The 23,117-nt window shown below is 33.9% G+C and overlaps 1 protein-coding gene across 8 annotated transcripts in view; it reads right to left on the bottom strand.

Moving 5' to 3' along the window:
• Positions 1-23,117, bottom strand: part of NBEA (neurobeachin) — a 741,630-nt gene that overhangs the window by 327,058 nt on the left and 391,455 nt on the right. For all 8 annotated transcript variants that reach the window (XM_005585622.4, XM_065533144.2, XM_065533146.1 and 5 more), the window contains 2 exons: positions 7,327-7,435; positions 4,267-4,433 (listed from right to left, as the gene is read on the bottom strand). In XM_005585622.4, the coding sequence (XP_005585679.2) occupies positions 4,267-4,433; positions 7,327-7,435 (276 nt within the window). The remainder of the gene's footprint in view (positions 1-4,266; positions 4,434-7,326; positions 7,436-23,117) is intronic.

Genomic DNA, 23,117 nt, shown 5'->3' with positions numbered 1-23,117 from the left:
TCTACTATGGAAGAATATTTTTCAGTTACTCCTAAGTATGACATAAATATTCTTACATGCACAATTGTATTAATCCCATTGGATTAGCCTGCAAAATATGGCCACACATTTTTCTTGCATTTGCAAGTTGAGAGCATTATTCTGTAGTAGAAACATACACTGTAAAATATATAGAAGTTGATAATTTATATAAAAACCAAATCTGTAACATTCACAGAATAACAGCATTCAAAAGTAACTTTTGCTGTTAAAACATTTTCTTGTCTTTTTGAGGAACTTGTGAGCCCAGTTAGAATATATAAATTTTTCTATGTAAAATGTTACTGGATTTGTAAACAACTGTTTTAGGTGGATGCTGGCTCTAACACTTTGCTTTCATGCAGGGATAAGTACTTTTTGGCATTTAATAAAGATAAATAAAATATAAAATTATTCCCAATGAACTAGTTTATTTTCTATTATTCCATGATAGGTATTGTCACTGACAAAAAAAGGGCATGCACAAAGTATTTATTCATTAATTTGTTCACAAATTTTTTGGTACCTACTATGCATCAAGGCTTATTCTGGGTGCTGGGGATACAATTATGGATAAAAGAGCAAAAAACCTATTCCATTATGAAGCTTACATGTTATTGGAAAACAAAACAATAAAAATAATATTTAAGTATAATATATGAAATTTAAGTATCAAAGTAATAGATGTTGAAAAGCAGGGAAATACAATATAAAATATTTGAAGGAAGAAGTGCAATTTTAGACAGAGTGGCTAGAGAAGGATTTTTTTTTTTTTTTTGAGATGGTATCATTTGGAATTAATGCCTGAAGAAAATCTAAAAGTTTGCGAAAGTATTCTAAACAGAGCAAACATGACGTGCAAGAAAGAAGCCAGGATGACCATAACAAAAAGAACCAAGAGGAGAGTACTGGGAGAGAGGTTAAAGAGTTAACAGAGACTAAACCATGTAGGGCCTAATAAGTCACTATGAGATCTTATTTCTCCCCTCAGTGAATGGTAAACCTCTGCAGCAAGTGTTCAAAAGAACTTTCTGCAATGACGGAAAGGTTCTGTGATATCTACTATGTTAGCCACCACATGTAGCTACTGAGTACTTGAAATTTGGCTAGTGCAACTGAGGCATCAAAATTTTAATTAAATTTAATTATAATTAATTAAATTTGAATAGCCACACATGACTAGTGATTACAGTCTGGCATAGTACAGCTGTGGAGATTTCTAAGCACAGGAGCAGAGGGATTTACATTTTAACAACAGTCACTCAGGCTGTTGTGCTGAGGATGGACTTTAGGAGGACAGGGGAAAATATAAAAAGAAAGACTATATATCATGCTGGTACAATAAGTCAAGTGAAATATATAAATAAGACTATATATCACGCTGTTACAATAAGTCAAGTGAGAATGATATGGCTTGGACTAAGGTGATCCAAGGTAATGGTGAGAAGCAGTCAAAGCTGGATATGTTTTGTGGCAGTGTCAGTAAGATTTGCTGAAGGGCTCAGTGTGGGATGTGTAAACAGCAGTCAAGGACGGAGCAACATTTATGGCCTCGGGAACAGTAAGAATGGAGTTGCCTTTGGCTGAGATGGAGAAAAATAGAAGAGAAACTGGTTTGGAAGAAAATATTAGAAGCTCAGTTTTCATATGTTAGGTGTGAGATGACTATTAGATAATCAAGTAGAAGATGCCAAGTGGACAGATGAATATACAGACCTGGAGATGGGAGAGATCTGGACTTGCAATAATAAATTTTGGAGTTATCAACATACTAGGAGTATTTTTAAGTTATGGGACTAGATAAAATTGTCTAGAGAGTGAATAAGACAGAAAAGAGAAGAGGTCCAATGATATTAGCTGAGCCCTATTAGTTAATAAAATACTAAGGAGGATTAAACAGAACAAAACCTATGCTTAAAGGTTTAGAGTTCAGTGACACCGTTAGTAAATGATCATAAAAACATTGTGGGTTTTTTTCAGATAGTTGGCAGAAATTAATGTGCAGGAAAGAAGATGCCTGCTCTTCTGAGGGCTCAGGCCATGCTTTCTGTCAGTCTAACGAGAGGTCAGAAAGATTGTTGACCAGCTAGCACAGGACGCATCTGACATGATACCACATGACTGCTACTACAGAGGTCACTGTCCTTTAGCTGTATTCTAATTACATAAGGAAATAATTAAAACCCAAACCATGTACTGCTTTATATAGCTAAGGCAATATCCTGAATCATACCAGCTGCGTTACTAGCAATATAATGTTACAGTCCTGACTACATATAAGTTAAGTATTAAGAGATAAACCCAATTCAGATAACACAAAAGGGAGACAAGGTCTGTAGATGGTAAAATGCTCAGGTTATTGTTAGTGTGTGTAATGGTTAAATTTTATGTCAACTTGGCTAGGCTATAATGCCCAGTTGTTTGGTCAAACATTAGTCTAACTGTTGCTGTAGAGGTATTTTGTAGATATGATTAACATCTACAGTCAGTTAACTTTAAGTAAAGGATATTACCCTCAAGAATGTGGGAAAGGCTCATCCAATCAACCAAAGGCCTTAGCAAAAGCTGAGGTTTCCTGGAGAAGAAATTCTGCCTCAAGGCTGTAACACAGAAATCTTGCCTGAGTTTCTAGCCTGCCAGCCTGTCCTACAGATTTCAGACTTACCAGCTCCCATGATCTCACGAACAAATTCCTTAAAATAAATTTATTTAATGAATATAAATATCTCTGGAGCATCCTGACTGATACAATCTGCCTCTATTTGTACAAGCAGTGTGATACTATGTAAGTTTTATTTAACCTCTTTCAGCTTCAGGTTTTTCCTGGTAAAATGGAGAACACCTCAATGTCACCCTTAATAAAGATGTTCAAGGATAAAGGAAATAATCCATGTAAAGTTCTTAGTATGGTACCTAGCACATAACAAATAATAAATGTTAGAGGTCATGGGTTATTGCTATTATTATGATAAATATTAAGTGTTGACTATTTTAAAGACATATAATTTTACCTTAAATCCAAAAATAATAAAGTTTAAAAAAATCTGTCTTACACTCATAATCCCAGGAAGTTGGTTAAATACCATCCTACTCATATTCTAGGTGTTTTTCTCTAACTAACAGTTTTTTTTTTGAGACAAAGTCTCATTCTGTCACCCAGGCTGGAGTTCTGTGGCACAATCTTGGCTCACTGCAACCTCCGCCTCCTGGGTTCAAGCAATTCTTGTGCTTCAGCCTCCTGAGTAGCTACAATTACAGGCACCCACCACCACGCCTGGCTAATTTTTATAAATTAGTAGAGACGGAGTTTCACCATGTTGGCCAGGTTGGTGTCAAACTCCTGACCTCAGGTGATCCACCCGCCTTGGCCTCCCAAAGTGCTGGGATTACAGGCATGAGCCACTGCACCCGGTCAACAGAATCATTTTTACCAAGGCTCTTCTTAGTAGTGTCCTGTTTACATTTCACCAGCCAACTCTGTCAAACAGAGATTTAATAAACTCTGCCAAACAGAGATTTAATAGAAACATTTAGTGGGGTCAAATAAAATAAAAATATAAAAGGAAGAACATCAGCAATCTAAATATACTGACCTGTTTCACTACTAGTTTTCCAGAAAACTTCATTGTACAGATAACAACAACAAGAACAACAAAAATAATTGTATGTCCACAAAACTTTAGGGAGAACATTTGTGATTTATAAACAACCAAATTTTAGTTTTAGTTGTACTACATTACCATAAACAACCATATTTTGAGATGAAAATCTTCCCTTGGTAAGACTGAATAGAAAATTACGAAAGAAAACTTTTTAGAAGAACATATTACTTATCTATGTATATGCTTATATATGCTTCTGTATAAAAAAGAATGATACAACTTTAATAAATAGGACGAGTTGACTCTAAAAGATTCTTTTTTAAAAAGAGTCACTTCTTATACCTAAACATCTGTGTTACATATGAAAGACAGTAGACTAAAATACTTGCCTAACCGTATTTTGTATTATGTTGCATATTATTATAAAGTAGACATAACTTCCATTGCAGCTACTATAAAAAGTTTAGATTTTCCCTTAAACTCTTCTGATGAAGAATTATTAAAGATTTCAGGAAAAATTTCAATTAATTTTTTTATATTTTAAATTATATTTTTAAATGACTTTTAAATTTGTAGCCATTTTTTTATTACCAACTATTATAATTAACCTATGAATCGTTATTTACTCTAATTTATTAAAACTCACCTATGAGAAACTGCTCCCCAAGCACCATGTTTATTTGTGAGAATATTGAGAATCTTCTGTTTCAGCTGATTTGCTGTTACATGGTCTCGATGTTTTGCAGCACTGATCAGATGGTCACACATCTTTTCTTCCTCTCTTCTATCAGCAGCATACTGGGCACACTGTGACTATAAAGAAATACAAACGATGCACAATAATAAACTTTTTACTGCGTATAAGGATGACATACATCTAAGTTAAAGGGTAACAGGAATTCAATTTTTTAAAACTCAATGTAATCTTTTGATATTTTGTTCTAAAGAATACATATTGTCACCTTTCAAATATAAAAAGTGCTCTTTCCAAAGTACATGTAAAATAATTTGAATAATATTGAAGTAATTAAAGACTTATGGTTTCTTCCAATTCTGAGAATCTAATTTTTATGTATTTTAGAAGCACAAATATTTACTATGAATGTAAACCTACTTGTTTATCAAGCCAATACAGTATATCTCACTTAAAATAAGTGGCATGTTGCTGATAATTACATATGGATCAAAAATCTGTCACTTAATTTATAGTTTTCCATTTCATGAATGGTAATGTGATATAGAAGAAAATGTAGTCATTTAGGAATTCAGTAGACCTGGATTTTAATTCACAAAATACACAAACTCCATATATTTTAATGTACTCAGTTTCATATTTGTAAATGAGGAGCTGAGACAAGATTTTTTTCTACGATCTCTCCACATTCTTAAAATGTAATATGTTCAAACAGTTTCACGAGAACTACAACCTTATTCTTACCTCCCTTTTCCCATAATTATCAGTTGTCATGTCAGCTATCTGACGTGTATTCATTCTTACATTTGTTAGCAACACTGTTGATCAATGGATCATTTTTTGTATTAAAAATATTTCATGTAAATATGAAGAGGAACATTAATTATAAATTTGGTTCTTTTTATTGTAGTTTTTATAAAGAAAACTACAATAAATGCAGAGTAGTGTGACTATAACTTTTAACATTAATAAACTTGTAATACAAGTAATATAACTAGGAAGAAAAAAGTCTCATACATCTGATAAAATAAATAGAACTAGTTCACATTCATCATTACTATGCAAAAATCTATTTCATGGAAGGCACTTGAACATATTCCTCCCATTATCTATTGATATACACTACTACCACAAGTAATCTCTTCTGGAGAAATAACCCTACAGTAATCTAAGAAGGATTAATTCATTTTCCAATTTATCTTTTTGTACAGGGAATCACCAATTAGTACAATGATCTGCCTCAGTAATGAGCTTAATATTTCATTAGTTCACTGGAGAGTAAAATTAAATTTTCATTTTTCTTCCTTAACAATTACAGTAGCTAACTAAAAAAACTTAACTGTGAAGTACCCATCTAATATCAAATATACTTTTCTTCCTAATTATAGGCTGATATGTGGGATAGAAAAATTCCTCAAAAAGTTCTAGCAAAATGTCCTGACTTGTAAAATCTTTTACAATTTAAAAGGGATATCTTTGTGTAAACCACGCACACACATCAACAGCTCTAACCCAAAAAGAAGAGATAGAAACATTCAGGTTAAAAAAATAAGGTACAATCATCAAATAACATTGGCATACAATCAAAATTAGATTTACATTAATATTATATTTTATGTATATAAAATCTAAAAAACACTAAGTTTTCATGTGTCCTCGGAAACCACTTATCACCTTGGGAGTTGACCCACAATGAGGGTAATCTCATTCCTAAGAGTGAAAAATTGGTGTGTGTTGCGTGGGGGATACAAATATTGTTATTTCAGTACATAAAACACAAATGTACGTAAGTACAAAAACAGATGCGCAGCCTATGGGTGGTATTATAAAATTTCTTTGGGATGAGTGGCCAATTAGGCAAAATGTCTAAAAGGACTCCTAGGGAATCGATAACAACAACGAAAACGGTTGAGAAACTGCCCTTGGTCTAATGTCACCTTGGTCAAACATGTGTTAAAGCTCATAACTAATATCCAACCACTTGAAAATCTACTTTAAATGTTTCCACATAACAAATATTGATCTGCTTATATCCCCACAAAATATCTTGATTTTCTTAGTGGAAGTACAGACACTCAAAACTGATCCTGCAGGGAATTCAGTTGAGATTCCAAATCTTATTTACTACCACGAAACTTCACTTTGATAGACACTTAAAGATCACTATACTTTTATTGAAGTTTAAAATATCTGGTATCTTTTCCAGAATATGGTTGCTGCAATTTCACAAGACAAGTGCCTGCTTGTCTCGTGCCTCTTCTGACCGAATGAAGCAGAGGTCATGTGTTTGAAAGCAACAGCGGCTATTTTCCTGTCTCATGCTTTTCAGCTAGCCAGGTCAGAGATCACTAGACACAGTCTATCAACGTGTATGACTCACAGAGCTGCTTTACTGAGATAAAAACCTCATCAAAACTAGAATTGTGGGCTCTGATTTCCAGCTACACCATACTTGTTAGCCTGTTGTATCAGGAGAATAAATTGGTGGGTCATTTATTACTTTCAAGCCCAAGGTAAGCCAAACACCAGGGCGCATAAATATTTCTGGAACCTATTTTGTCTTGTAAATGGAATAAACTGAAATAATTAATAACTGTTATACATAAAACATATAAATTGAAAGATTTTTTTGAATGTTATATGAGTTTATTCATATAACTGTATCATATACTCATATCGACCTATTGGTGTGTAAATATCTGCTAGCTTAAAATAACTAAAATTGTTGCATTATAAATTATTTTTTGCATTTACTCTTGAGTAGGTTAGAGTAACTTCAGTCTACCAAAAGGTTAGGCACATATAGGGCAGAAGGAATGTTTTCATGCTGTAAATGGGGTGAAAATAAATTAGTACTCTGTGTTTGACATTTACTAAAGCTTTTAAAAAACAGGAACAGAAATGCCTTCAGTGAAATTTTCCTTTTAAAAAACATTCTTATGTAAGGTCACAGATAGGTGATTTTTGGCTTATAACAGAAATGCAGAATTTAGTGTACTCCCAAAACCTTACCTCAAACTCTGCATGTTTATGTACATCTTCGGCTCTCTGTCTGTTCAAAATAAACTCAGCTTCATTTGCAACACGAACTATATGGTCCTTCATAGCATGGCACAGTAATCTAAAAAGAAAAATACCTTTAGAAATATTATTCTTAATAGCTTTGGTTAGTCCAATTTTTTTCAATAATCAGATTGCAGTATTTCAAATATATGTTTTAGATAAAGCTAGATATAAAACTAATATATTTTAAATTATGATTCAATAAAATGTGAAATATAGAAAGATGTCATAAAACTGTTGTATCAATTCCTCTGTTAAATAGTGTGTCTTGTGAATCAGCAACTCAGTTAATTCAATTAAGATAGGTTACTTAAAAATAAAAAATTCTGGTTGGAGTGTTTTAAAATGGTTATGCAACAGAACTCACTATCTTAGAGGTAATTTTTCACAGATAAGTTCAATGACTACACTTTAGGAAATCAATAGACTAGATTCTTATTTTTTTTTTTACATTGTACCTCAATAAAATTTTTAAAAATATAGGATACCCAGTTAAATTTGAATTTCAGATAAACCATGTAGATTCTTACTTTAAATAATGCAGAATGATAGAACTAAATGACATCTAAATTCTTTTAAATGCTGAGATTCCAAATTCTAATATGGAACTACAGTTAAAGTTCAACCATAGAACCGAATTTTTTAACTACAGAAGTTACTTTTCGAGAAGATTTGAATTAGTTTTTAAATGTGTAGTAACATTTACAGTGAAAAGCCTCTCACTATGTCCTCTAGTCGCCAAATTTTCAACCTCAACAGATACCCACTGTTATGCCTGGGTGTGTTTCAGAGACTTCTAAAATATACAAATAAAATACAAATATATTATTTTCCCTCACTTCCTAACACTGATAATTATTAGTACGTTATACAGTCTGTTTTTTACCCAGCTTTTCTCACATAGCAATGTATCTTGGATATCTTTTCACATGTACACACAGGGAGCTTCTTCTAACTTCTTTTGTAACACGTGGCAGAGATTACTTCCAAAGATGGCTGCAACAACATTTCTCATTCCACATGCTCTCTTTTGCAGTGTGACTTTGTCATTAAAAAATGGAGACTTTTGCTACTCCTTGTTGATCTGGACTTGCCCTGTGACTTCCTGTGAGCCACAGAATACAGCAGAAGTGATGCTATGCGACTCCTGAAGCTAGGACTAAGATGCCAGGCAGCTTTTGACATTTTTTGAACTCTCTTCTGGACTCTGTTGCTCCCCTGAGAGAAGCCTACATGACATGGAGCACATTGAAGAGCACAGAGGTGCTCGGGCTCTCAGGCCTAGATGAGGTCTCAGCCCAAAGTAAGTCACATTCAGGACACTGCAGACCCAGACAGCTCCACATGGAGCCAGAGAGAACTGCTTAGCTGAGCCCAGGCAATGAGAATCATGAGAAAGAAAAAAACTGATTACTGGTTTAAGCCACAAGATGATGATGATGATGGAGGAGATGGAGGAGGAGGAAGAGGAGGAAGAGGAGGGGAAGATAATATTGATTATAACAATTAATATCATTTTGTTTTTCACTGTGTCAATTAAAAACAATGATTTGACCTTTTCTAGTCTTCCTCAATTTTTTTTTTTGGCAAAAAGTAATTACTGTATGTTAAAAACATACACACACACACAAATAATATTTAAAAAGCTACCCTCAAGTCTTTCTGGGCTTTCCTTAAAGGGGAAGCTTAAGAAGTAGTTTCAGTTCCTTTATCTATGTCCTTTTTACATTTCATTCTAATTCTCATATTCCTTCATAGTACATTTTTTCTTTCTGGGGATTTTAATCAGAAGTACTACTTCAATAACAGCATTACTTATTTTCACTGCTCATTAATGAAATACATCAACTTTTTTTGCTCAAGTTTTCATAAATATAAATCAGATGGGAATAGATTTAACTTTGTTTTAATTTCTGTACTTACTAAATACTGAGTCCTAGTAATTCCTTCTATATTCTTCACTATATCATGTCTACCTGTGGCAAACTTTCTTCTTTACTGACACATAAATATAAGCAGAAGAAACAAAATATCATTATATATTCTGATATTTCTAATTTATTGTTTAAATATAATTTTAAAAGCCTACATATGTCTTTGAGGTAAGCGTGACTATATTGAATTTATTTGTTCTTTCTAATATCAAGGTTGAATTACAAAACATGAAGTTTTCATCTTTCCACCAAATTACTTGCAATATCTTTGTGGCATTTTCTATAAAAACCGACAGGTGAATGGTTCCTTTATTTTAGGGTGGTAATGTAAATACTGAGCAACACTGAATTCACGATAGTTCTCAGTAGAAATCTGTCTAAAATCCATGTCTGCTCGGACATAGATTTAACCACTCCTTGATGAGATTTAGGTTAAATAACTACTCTGTCACTCTAGGACCAGTGGGAATGGTTCTGACAGTATGACAGCAGCACCAGTAAAATCTTGCATAGCAGCAGGATAGGTGCAGATATTTCCTAGAAGCATGGAGCAGTAATATCTCCAATCTCTTGAGGGGGACATAGGCACATTCTAATGGGAAAGTTGTCTAGTTTTCCATCTAAAAGTTAACCACAACACAAATTATTAAAAGAATACAAAGGTTATGGAAATCTGTTAGGCATGACGATACTTAGGAAAAAAGATAAAAACTCCTCTGTAAATGATGTTGGAGGGCATACAGTCTTAATCACTGAGGGAAATGGAAAATTAAAATAAGCTAAAAAAGAAAATCATGTAAACTTTGATTATTAACTTTTGATCATATTATCAACCTACATTTTGTAGAGAGGCTTCAAAAGAGAGAAGAGATGTGATATTAGAATATTCCGTTCAATGGCTTTGTCTAGTGCATGCTGAAGGCTGAAGAAAGCCAGGAAGAAATCTAATATGTGCCAATTAGTGCAGATCACAAAACTTAAATAGATTAACAGGAGACAGCAGGAAGGGAAGGGCACATGGTCTGGCTGGTTAATACATATCATTCCCAGGAGCAAAGCAGTGGATTAGCAAAGCAAAGAGGCATGGCGGTGGGGGTGGAGGCTTTGTAACAAAAGACTCCTGTCCTCAGACACACCAAAGAAATTGTATCAGTTTTCCAAAGTCTGTTCCCCTATCTTGGGCACTTATGAGTTCTGCCAACTGATCTATCCTGTTTTATTTACAAGAGGAGAAAGTATCTTTCTATGACTCTTGCCACCATTCTGAATGACCTCATTACCCACATGGAAAACACTGATCACAGCAGCGCACAATTCTTTGACTAGTTAACTTGAAAGATCTTCAAATCTCCCTCACTTCAGCAAATAAATCCAATGGCCATAAGTAGCTTCATTTCACAAATCTTCATGCTTTAAGTCTACTCTCAGATCATGATCTCCTATCCTTGCTGCTCTCTTTCCTCTTGTGCTTAAAAATTCACTTCCTTTTGCATCCATCTGGGATCTCACAATTCCATGTTTCAACCACTCTTGCCAACACCTTCACTTAACTCCTGATCTACCTGCTGCACTGGAGTTAAAGATACGTAACACTGGGTTAACACACTGGTCTCCTTCCTCAGTCTTACATCTAGGCTGTTAAGGAAAGTTACAAAATGAATTTTGACTGAAGATAAAATCTGTATTTCTTTTTGACAGTCAAATTGTTTTTAACTCAGGTTTTAAGAGGCTACACGAATGTCTTTACTATCCTAAGCTCACTTACTTAAAAAACTAGTATATGTAAATAAATAAATAAACCACTCGGCTGCACTTGGTGTTTATCAGTCTCTTGTTTCCTTAACAAATTATTTTATCTCAAATATGTATATATGCCAAAGCAATATGTTGTTCAGATTGCTTGTTTGTGAGTTTTATAAATAAAACTGCAGGTTTTCTATACATACTGTTTTTTAAATTAAAATAGTTCAAAATTCTCTTCTACTCCTAATTTGCTAAGAGTATTCTTTCTAATCATGAATGTTACTGACCTTTACTAGATGTCTGCACCTACTAAGATGATCATAAAGGTTTTCACTTTTAATGTGATAAATGAATGACATTTTTAGAAATTTTTAAAATGATGAACAACTCCTGCATTCATGGGATAAACTTCCCTCATCACCCTCTTCCAGTTTGCCCCACATATACATGTTATCTTTTTATACACAGTTGAATTGAGTTCTGCTAATACTTCTATTAGAACTTACAGCTCTATATTCACAAGGGAGACTGGTGATTTTCCTTTCTCCCACACGTCTTGTTTGCTCTTATAATTGAGATTACACAGGCCTCAATGAACACTCTGGATCATTCCCTGTCTCTGATCTCTAGGAGTTTGTGTAAGTTTGGAACAGTGTTTTACTTGAACATTTGGTAGACTATCCTGTAAACTATTTGGGCTTAGAGTTTTCTCTACAGGAAGAAATTTTACTGATTAACTTCCTTTCATACTTAAAGAACTATTGAGGGTTTTGTTTCTTCTTATTCAGTTATAGGAAGTTGTATATTTTCTAGGAAATTGCTCGTTTCATTTAAATTTGTAATTTTAATGGTATAATGTTTTGATAGCAGTCTCATTTTCTTTTCTAATTAGTTTTGGCTATAATTCTGTCTCCTTTTCATTCTGTGTGTTCACTATTTGTGTTGTTTTATTTTGTTCTTAATCTTAGAAGTTTGCTCATTTCTTATTAGTTAATGAATAAACATTTATCTTTGTTAATCTTCTCCACTGTATCTTATTTTTCTATTTCCCTGATTTCTGTTAGACTTCATTATTATCAGCTTTCTTCTACTTTGTGAAGGGGTTCTGTCATTTTCCTAACTTGGATTTTTTTTTTTTTTTTTTTTTTTTTTTGCAGTTAGAGATTTAGTTCATTAATTTTAGGCTTTTCTCTCAAGTAATAAGCTTTTATGCAAATAGATTTATCTTCAAGTTTCATTTTCCTTACATTCTACAAGTTGTTGTATTTAGTATATCTATTATTGTTTAGTCTAAATACTTTTTATGTTTCTTTGAAATATAAGTTATTTAAATGTTCAAAATTCTTTAGCAGTAATGAGAATATTTTAATATAATTTTTTGTTCTCGCTTTCAAATTTAAATTTACACTGGTCAGATATCATGGTATTTATAACACTAATTCTTAAAATCTGATAAGACTTGTGTTGTGATCTAACTATGTCAGCAGTTCCCAACCTTTTTGGCACCAGGGACTAGTTTCGTGGAAGACAATTTTTCTGTGGGCCAAAGTGGATGGAAAGGGATGGTTTCGAGATGATTCAAGCACATTACATTTATTGTGTGCTTTATTCCTATTTTTATTACATTGTAATACATAATGAAGTAATTATACAACTCACCATAATGTCGAATCAGTGGGAGCCTGAGCTTGTTTTCCTGTGACTAGACGTTCCCCTCTGGGGTGATGGGAGATAGTGACAGATTATCAGTCATTAGATTCTCATAAGGAGCATGCAACCTATATCCCTTGCATGCACAGTTCTACAATAGGGTCCATGCTCCTATGAGAATCTAATGCTGCCACTGAACTGACAGGAGGTGGAGCTCAGGCGGTGATGCCAGCAATGGGGAGAGGCTATAAATATAGATGAAGCTTGGCTCGCTTGCTAGTCATTCATCCGCTACTGTGCTGCCTGGTTCCTAACAGGCTAAGGACTGGTACTAGTCTGTGGCCCAGGGATTGGGGACCCCTGAATCATGTGATCAGATTTTACATATGTTACATGTTTGCTTGAGAATAATATGTACTCTCTATGATTGGGTGAAAAGTTCTATATATCAATAAGATCAAATGCTAATTATGTTATTCAAATCCTGTATATATTCACTGAATTTTTTGTCTGCTGGATATTTTGATAACTGAGATAGGAGTGTTGAAATCTTCCACAAAGATGGCAGATTTGTCATTTTCTCCCTGATGTTTCATCACTTTTTGCTTTACACATTTTGAGGTTATTTATTTGAAATACATGAATTTAGGATGGTAGCATCTTAAGAAAATTCAACTTTTCTTAACCATATGACTTAGTTCTTCACTAACAATTTTTGCCTTGAAATATTTTTTAAAATATCAATATAGCTATGTCAGCTTAGTTTTTTGATTAGTGCCCAGTATATATTTTTCTACCTTTTTACCTTCAACATTCTTCTGGCTTTGGGTATGCCTTTAGTAAATGGAACTCACCTGGAGTTTTAATCCTATCTGAGAAATTTGGTTTTTAACTGGAAATCAGTCCTTTTATATTTATTGTGCTTATTGATATATAATGTATTTAATTCTAGCCCAATACTTTAAAAATCTTCCATTGGTTCCAGTTTTTTAATGCTTTTTATTGGGGTGGAGAGGGGTTGGTGATAGAAAATTTAGTTTTGATTCCATCTTTTTTACTCCCTACTGATTGGAAATGTATTTATTCTATTCTTTTCATTGCTATGCTTGGGCTTTTACCAGGTATAGTTAACTTAAATAAGTATGAAGTTAAATAATATCATAAGCTTCTTCTACAACAATATTATGTAATAATTCCTTCTAACTTACAAGCTATTGCCCAGTACTGTCGAGTTCAAACTCACATATTACATATCATTGCCCTTTATAAAGACAATTTCTTTTTTTTTTTTTTTTGAGACAGAGTCTTGCTTTGTCACCCAGGCTAGAGTGCAGTGGCCGGATCTCAGCTCACTGCAAGCTCCGCCTCTCGGGTTCACGCCATTCTCCTGCCTCAGCCTCCCGAGTAGCTGGGACTACAGGCGCCCGCCACCTCGCCCGGCTCGTTTTTTGTATTTTTTTTTAGTAGAGACGGGGTTTCACCGTGTTAGACAGGATGGTCTCGATCTCCTGACCTCGTGATCCGCCCGTCTCGGCCTCCCAAAGTGCTGGGATTACAGGCTTGAGCCACCGTGCCCGGCCTAAAGACAATTTCTATGTAGATGTACACATATGTGTTCTATGTAGATTTACCAATTAATTTGCATACTTTTATCTTTGTATAGTTTTGTCATTATGAGATTTTCTTATTTTATCCTGACATGCATACATTGTAAGTTTCTTAGTTGCTGTGCTCTCAGGGATAAACTATCTAAAATTATGGTTATCTATAAATGTTCATTTCACACTAATTTTTAAAAAGTATTTTTAAAATTGAGATATATTTCATATAACAAAATCCTCGCCATTTAAAAATGTACACTTTAGTGGTTTTTAGTATACTCACTATCTTGTGTAACCATGAACTATGTGAGTCTAGATCCTTTTTATCATTCTGTAAAAATCCTCATACTTATTAGTAATTAATCTCAATTTCCTCTTCCTCCTTTCTTCTGGTAAGTACTATTCTACATTCTGTTTCTATGGATTTTCCTATTCTAGACATTTCATTTAAATGGAATCACACAATATGTGTCTAGCTTCTTTCAGGTAGCATAATATTTTCCAGGTTCATCCATGTCAAGTATCAGTACCTTATTCCTTTTTATTGGTGAACAATATTCTGTTTTATGCATATATCATAGTTTGTTTACCAGCTCACCAGTTGATGAACATTTGGGTTGTTTCCACTTACAGGCAATTAGGAATTATGCTATTATGAATAGTTTTTTTGTGAACATACGTTTTCAATTTTCTTGAGGATGTATCTACGGATGAGATTGCTGGGTCATATGGTAACTCTATGTTTAACTTGTTGAGTAACAGCCAAACTGTTTTCCACAGTGGCTGTGCTACTTTCCATTCTCATCAACAAAGTGTGAGGGTTCCAATTTCTGTGAATCCTGGCCAACACGTGTTACTGTCTGTTTTAAACATTATAGCCATTCTAGTGAATATGAAGTGGTATCTTACTGCAGTTTTGATTTGCATTTCTGAGAATCTTCTCATGTGCTCATTGGCCATCTGTATATCTTCTTTGGAGAAATGTCTACTTATATCCTCTACTCATTTTTAAATTGGGCCATTTGTCTTTTTATTATTGAGTTGTAAGGATTACTTTTATATTCTGGAGATTAGACTCTTTTTGATTTGCATACACTGATTTCAATTCTGCTGCTGTATTTTCACTATCTTGTAAATGAATGTCTTTTGACACACACAAGTTTTAAATTTTGATGACTATCAATTTACTTTTTTTTTGCTTGTCCTTTTGGTGCCATATCTATGAAAACCATTGTGTAATTCAAGGTCATGAAGATTTTTAACTATGTTTCCTTCTAATAGTTATAGTTCTCACATTTGGGTCTTTCATGAATTTTGAATTAATTTTTTCATAGGGTGTGAGGTTGGAGACTAGATTTATTCTTTGACCTGTTGATATCCAGTTGTTCCACCATCATTGTTGAAATGACTGTCCTTTCAACAATGGTAAGGACAGTCATTTTGAAAAGTCTTGGCAACCTTGTTGAAAATAAATTGACCATAAGTATATGGGTTTCTTTGTGGACTCTCGATTCTATTAAATTTGTCTGTAAGACTATCTTTATTTAGTACCACACTGTTTTGATCACTGTAGCTTTGTATTAAGTTTTGGAATTAAGAGTATAAGTCCTCCAAATTTATTCTTTTAATATAGGTTTGGTTATCCTATGTCTCTTGCAATTCCATATTATTTTAGAATCAACTTCTCCATTTCTGAAAAAAGACAGCTAAAATTTTGATAGTATGCACTGACATTATATATAAATTTGAAAAGTACTGTTATCTTAAAATTATTAACTTTTCCAATCCATTAAAACCTGGGAGGTATTTCCATTTATTTATATCCTCTTTCATTCCTTTCAACAATGTTTGAAAGAAATTCAACAATGTTGTGGTTTTTGATGGATAAGTGTTGACATTCTTTGACTAAATTTATTCTTTTTTAAAAAAAAATTTAATTGTAATAAAATACATATAATACAAAATTTACAGTTTTTAATTGTACAGTTCAGTGGTACTAAACACATTTACATTGTTTTGCTACTATCACTAATAACCATTCACAGAACTTGTTTCATTTTGTAAAATCTAAATTCTTTACCTATTAAGAAATATTAATAATTCCCCATTACCTGCTCCTCTATCCTCAGCCCCTGGCCACCATCATCTCACTTTGTCTCTGTGAGTTTCACTACTCTAGGTACCTCATATAAGTGGAATCATGTGGTATTTGTCCTTTTATTACTGGCTTATTTTATTTAGCATCCATGTTGTAGAATGTGTTAAATTTCATTCCTTTAGAAGGCTGAATAATATTCCATTGTATGTATAAAGAGCTCTGTTTATAGTTCACTTGTCAATGGGCATTTTGGTTGGTTTAACCTTTTAAGTACTGCAAATAATGCAGCTATGAACATAGGTGTACACATACTACTTAGAGTCTCTACTTTTATATCTTTTGGGAATACAAGCAGTAGTGGAATAGCTGGATGATACGGCAATTCTGTTTTTAAATTTCTTAGGATCTGCGATACTGTTTTCCATAGTGACTACTCCAATTTACTATGCCATCAACAATGCACATGTGTTTCAGTTTCTCCATGTCCTTACTAACACTCATTATTTTCTAATTTTTTGATAGTGCCTAATACGGTTCAGATCTGTGTTCCCAACCAAATTGTATGTCAAAGTGTAATTTCCAATGATGGAGGTGAGACTTGGTGGGAAGTGACTGGATCATGGTGGTGGTTTCTCATGAATGGTTTAGAAACATCCCCTTGCTGCTGTTCTCATGATAGACTGTGAGATCTCACGAACTTTGGTTGTTAAAAGTGTGTAACACCTCCCCTCTCTCTCTTGCTCCTGCTTCTGCCATGTAAGACAATGCCTATCCCACTTCACCTTCCACCATGATTGTTTGTTTCCTGAGGCCTCCCAGAAGCCAAGCAGATGTCAGCATCATGCTTCCTTTACAGCCTGCAGAAGACTCTTTTCTTTATAAATTACCCAGTCTCAGGTATTTCTTTATAGCAATGCAAGAATAGAGTACTACAGTGCCTATCCAAATGGTTATCCAGTGGTATCTCATAGTAGTTTTGATTTGCATTTCCATAATGACTACTGATGTTGAGCATTACTTAATATTATTGTTATATTTTATTATTTTTGACTTTATTGTTAATGGAACCGTTTTCTTAATTTTATTTTCAGATGGTTCATTGCTAGTGTATAGAAATGTAATTGATCTTTGTATATTGATCTCATATCCTGCCATTTTGCTGAACTTGTTTATTAGCTCTAACAGATCCTTTTTTTTGGTAGTTTAAGGTTTGCTATATGTAAGTCCTATCTTCTACAAATAGAGAGTTTCTTCATTTTCAACTTAGACAGTTTTTATTTTGTTTTCTTAATTAACTGCCCTAGCTAGAACCTCCAGTATAATGTTGAATAGAACTAGTATTAGTGGGCATTGTTGTCTTCTTCCCTTAGGGTGAATACATTCAGTCTTTCACAAATAAGCATGACTTCATTGTGGGGTTCTTTGTTTTGTTTTGCAAATCTCACTTATCAGATTGAGAAAGCTTCCTTCCACTCCTAATATATTGAGTGTTTTTATCATTAAACAATATTAAATTTTGTAAAATGATTTTTGTATCTATTAAGGTATCTCCCAGTCACTTCAGCAATATAGTGTATTATGTTGACTGATTTTCACATGTTAAACCAACTATAAATTCCTGGAATAAATCCCTTTTAATCGGGGTATGTAATCCTTTCTTATGTATTGCTGAAGTAGATCTACCAGTATTTTGTTCAGGATTTTGCATCCATAGTCATAAGATTTGTAGTTTTATTAACCTTTATTTAATAGCATTGTAGACACTGGTTTGTTACTTTTCAGACAGCTTTATCTGGGTTTGGTATCATTCAGTGTAATACTCGCCTCATAAAACGAGTTAGTGTTTCATCCTCTTCTACGTTTTGGGAGAGTTTGAGAAGGACTGCTGTTGACTCTCTTCCGTCTCAAATGTTTGATAGCATTAACAGGGAAAACATCTGGTAATCAATTTTTCTTTGTTGGAAGTTTTGCTAAATTACTAACTCAAACTCCTTACTGTTACAGCAATATTCAGATTTTCTATTTCATATTCAGTCAGTTTTAGTTTAGTGTTAGTTATGTTTCCAGAAAATTTTCCATTTCATATAGGTTTTCTAGTATTGACACACAATGGTTTATAGTAAGTATTCTCTTAATAATCTTTATTCTTTCATTAAGGTCATTAATAATGTTCCTACTTTCATTCCTGATTTTAATAATTTGGGTCTTCTTTCTTTTTATTCTAGCTAAAGTTTTTTCAATTTTGTTGGTCTTTTTAAAGGATCAACTTTTGGTTTTATTAATCTTTATTACTTTCAAATTTTCTGCTTTAATTATACTTTAATTGCTATTTTTTCCTTCCTTCAGTCTGTTTTGGAAATAATTTGCTCCTCTTATTCTAGTTTGTCCCATTGGGAGGGTGGGAGGTTATGTTAATGTTTTCTTATTTCCCCTTTTTAAAAGTAGTTACTTACAGCTATAAATTTCCTTCTGAGCCCTACTTTAAATGCATCCTATGAGTTTTGATTTTTTTTTTCATTCTCTTCAAAGTATTATATAATTTCTCTCGTAATGTATCCTTTAATCCATTGGTTATTTAGGAGTTTCCTGTTTAACTTCCACACATTTGTGAATCTTTCAAATTTCCTTCTCTTACTGATTTCAAATTCTAATTCATTGTGGTTGGAGAAGATAAAATGTATGCTTTCAACCTTTTCAAGTTTATTGAGAATTGTTTTTTGGCCACATATGATCTGTCCTACAGAACATTTCATGTGCACTTGTGAAGAACATGTGCCTGCTACTGTTAAATGATATATTCTATAGATGGCTGGGAGGTCTAGGTGGTGTATACTGTTGTTTCAGTCTAGGCATTCTAACCATTATTCAAAGTGGGATACTAAAGTCTCCAAGTAACATATTTGAATTATTTATTTCTCCCTTTAGTTCTGTTTGTTTTTGCTTAATATATTTTATGGGTCTCTTGTTAAGTGCATATAATTTTTAAAACTATGATGTCTTATTGATGGATTTGCATAATTAACATTATATAAAGTCTTTGTCACTGTAATGATTTTTGTATTAAAATACAGTTTGTCTGATATTAGCATAGTCATCCCTTCTTTTGAGTTCTATTTGTATGGAATATGTTTTAAAATCATTTTTCTGTCAACCTATTTGTGTCTATTAATCTGTTTCCTGTAGACATCTTACAGTTGAATCCTTTTTATAAAATCCACTCTTCCAATCTCAGTGTTTTAATTGGAAAGTTCATTTCACTTACATTTAGTGTAATCACCGATTTATCGATAAGAAAGGACTTCTGCCATTTTTCTATTTGTTTTCTATATGTCTTATTTATTTCTTCTTCCATTTCTTGCCTTCTTTTGTACTAAGTAAATATTTTTTAGTGTAGCATTTTCTTTCCCTTGTTATTTCTTTTAACTTTTAGGTTCAAGGATACATGGGCATATTTGTTACATGGGCAAACTGCATGTCACATGGGTTTGGTGTATAGATAATTTTGTCACCCACTATACTAATAAGTATAGCAGCTGATAGGTACATTTTCTGATCCTCTCCCTTATCCCACCCTCTACCCTCATGCAGGCCCCAGGGTCTGTTATTTACCTCCTAGTATCATGTGTTCTCATTGTTTAGTTCCCATTTATAAGAGATAATATGCAGTAATTGGTTTTCTGTTCCTGTGTTAATTTGCTTAGGATAATGGCCTCCAGCTCTATCCATGTTGTTGCAAAGGACATGGTTTCATTCTTTTTCTTAAGGCTTCATAATATTCACTGGTGTATATGTACCATATTTTCTTAACCCAGTCTACCACTGATGGATATTTAGGTTGATTCCATGTCTCTGCTATTGTGAATAACGCTGCAATGAACATTTGCATGCATGCGTCTTAATGGTAGAACGATTTATATTCCTTTGGGTATATACCCAGTAATGGGATTGCTGGGTCAAATGGTAATTCTGTTTTAAGCTCTTTAAGGAAGTGCCACACTACTTTCCACAATAGCTGAACTAATTTACACCCCCACCCCCCCACCAGTAGTATATAAGCACATCTCTTTGACTAGTGGAACATATTTTAAAAATTTAATGTCTGTGTTTAGAAAGTTCTAGTCAATGCATCCTCAAGCAGAGTTTCTATCAATTTGGTTTTTTGCCGTGTGTGGGTCATACTTTTTAATTTGTCTCCTTGCAATGATGTTTTGAGTATTATAATATGACAACTCTTAAAATCTCATTCTCTCTCTTCCGTAGGATTTGTTGGTGGTGTTTTTGTTATCTGAGGAGTGATTTTTCTTAACTAATTTTGTATGGTTTGTATTCTTTGTCATGTGTGGTCACTGAAGTCTGTATTTCATTACCTTAGTGGTCAACTAATAGTTGAATAGAGATTTCCTTAAATTCCTGGAAAGAAAAAAACCTCCCAGATTTTCCTAAGGAACTCTGTATAGGGACAGCCCTTCAATAATCAACCAGGCAGGTTTCAACTGTACCTTAGCATTCACTTCCTCTCATATTGTTGCAAGGCCAGCAGAAGGTGAAAGCTTAAGGCCTTCTTAAGTCTGTCCAGAGGATGCACATAGCCCCTGGCATGTGAATGACCTTTTAGAATTCCATAAATATGTTAGAGCTTTTCAAAGCCCTTAGGTACCCATTGCCAAGCTGCTCCTCTCAAACTTTTGGTTAACACATTATTTGCCATTAATATATGTGTAATTAATCTACATAGATGTTTCCTGACTTATGATGAAGTTGTGTCCTAATAAACCCATCATAAGTCAAAAATACTGTAAGTTAAAAATATATTAAATACACCTAACCTATCTAACCTAAGAAGTGAAATGTCTCGATAATGAAATTTATAACACATCGATGAAACAAACCAAAGAGAACATCAAAAAATGGAAGGATATTCCATGTTCCTGGATTGGAAGAATCAACAGTGTTAAAATCACCATACTATCCGAAGCAATCTACAGATTCAATGCAGTCCCCATCAAAATACCAATGACATTCTTCACAGAAATAGAAAAAAACAATGCTCAAATTTATATGGAATCACCAAAGGCCCAGAATAGCCAAAGCTGTCCTAAGTAAAAATAACAAAACTGGAGAAATCTCCTGACTTCAAATTATATCACAGAGCTATAGTAACCAAAACAGCATGTTACTGGCATAAAAACAGACACATAGACCAATGAAACAGAATAGAGAACTCAGAAACAAATCCACACACCTACAGTGAACTCATTTTTGACAAAGGTGCCAAAGAACATACACTGGGGAAAAGATAGTCTCTTTCATAAATGGTGTGGGAGGACAACCCGCTCAGGTCCCCTTCCACACTGTGGAAGCTTTGTTCTTTTGCTCTTTGCAATAAATCTTGCTGCTGCTCAAAAAACAAAAACAAAACAAAACAAAACAAAAAAATATATGGTGTGGGGAAAACTGGATATCCATATGCAGAACTATAAAAGTAGACCCCAATCCCTCATCATATATAAAAATGGATTAAAGATTTAAATCTATAAACTCAAACCATAACTGGAGAAAATCTCCAGGATACTGGTTGGGCCAATGATTTCTTGAGCAGTACCCCAAAAGCACAGGCAACCAAAGCAAACATGGACACATGGGATCACATCAAGTTAAAAAACTTCTTCACAACGAAGGAAACAGTCAACAAAGTGAAGAGACAATCCATAAACTGGAGAAAATATTAAATATTTGCAAACCACCTATCTGACAAGGGATTAATCACCAGAGTATATAAGAAGCTCAAATAACACTATTGGTAAAAATCTAGTCATCCAATTAGAAACGGGCAAATAATTTGAACAGATATTTTTCAAAAGAAGACATACAAATGGCAAACAGGCATATGAATAGGTGTTCAACACCACTGATATCAGAGAAATGCAAACCAAAACTACAACGAGGCTGGGCATGGTGGCCCACACCTGTAATCCCAGCACTTTGGGAGGCCGAGGTGGGTGAGTCACCTGAGGTCAGGAGTTCGAGACTAGCCTGGCCAACAGGGTAAAACCCCATCTCTATTAAAAATAGAAAAATTAGCCAGGCATGGTGGTGGGCGCCTGTAATGCCAGCTACTCGGGAGGCTGAGGCAGGAGAATTCCTTGAACCTGGGAGTTGGAGGTTGCAGTGAGCTGAGATCATGCCATTGCACTCCAGCCTGGGTGACTTGGTAAGACTCTGTCCCAAAACAAACAAACAAACAAACAAACAAACAACTACAATGAGATGCCATCTCACGCCAGTTAAAATGGCTTTTATCTAAACTTTAGCAATATCAAATGCTGGCAAGGATGTGGAGAAAAAGGAACCCTCATACGCTGTTTGTGGGAATGTAAATTAGTACAGCCCAGTATGGAGAACACTTTGGAGGTTCCTCAAAAAAGTAAAAATACATCTACCATTTGATCTAGTAATCACAGTGCTGGGTATAAACTCCAATGAAAGGAAATCGATATATGGAAGAGGTATCTACACTCCCATATCTGTTGCAGCACTATTAACAGTAGCCAAGATTTGGAAGCATCCTAAATGTCCATCAACAGATGAACTGATAAAGAAAATGCAGTACTTGTACACGATGGAGTAATATTCAGCCATAAAAAAGAACGAGACCTTCTCATTTACAACAACATGGATGTAACTGCAAGTCATTATCTTAAGTGAAATAGGCCA

Source organism: Macaca fascicularis, chromosome 17 (genome assembly GCF_037993035.2).
Source record: "Macaca fascicularis isolate 582-1 chromosome 17, T2T-MFA8v1.1".
Classification (NCBI taxonomy): domain Eukaryota; kingdom Metazoa; phylum Chordata; class Mammalia; order Primates; family Cercopithecidae; genus Macaca; species Macaca fascicularis.
The sequence above is the reverse complement of the archived record's forward strand: the minus strand, read 5'-3'. Positions and strand labels throughout refer to the sequence as shown.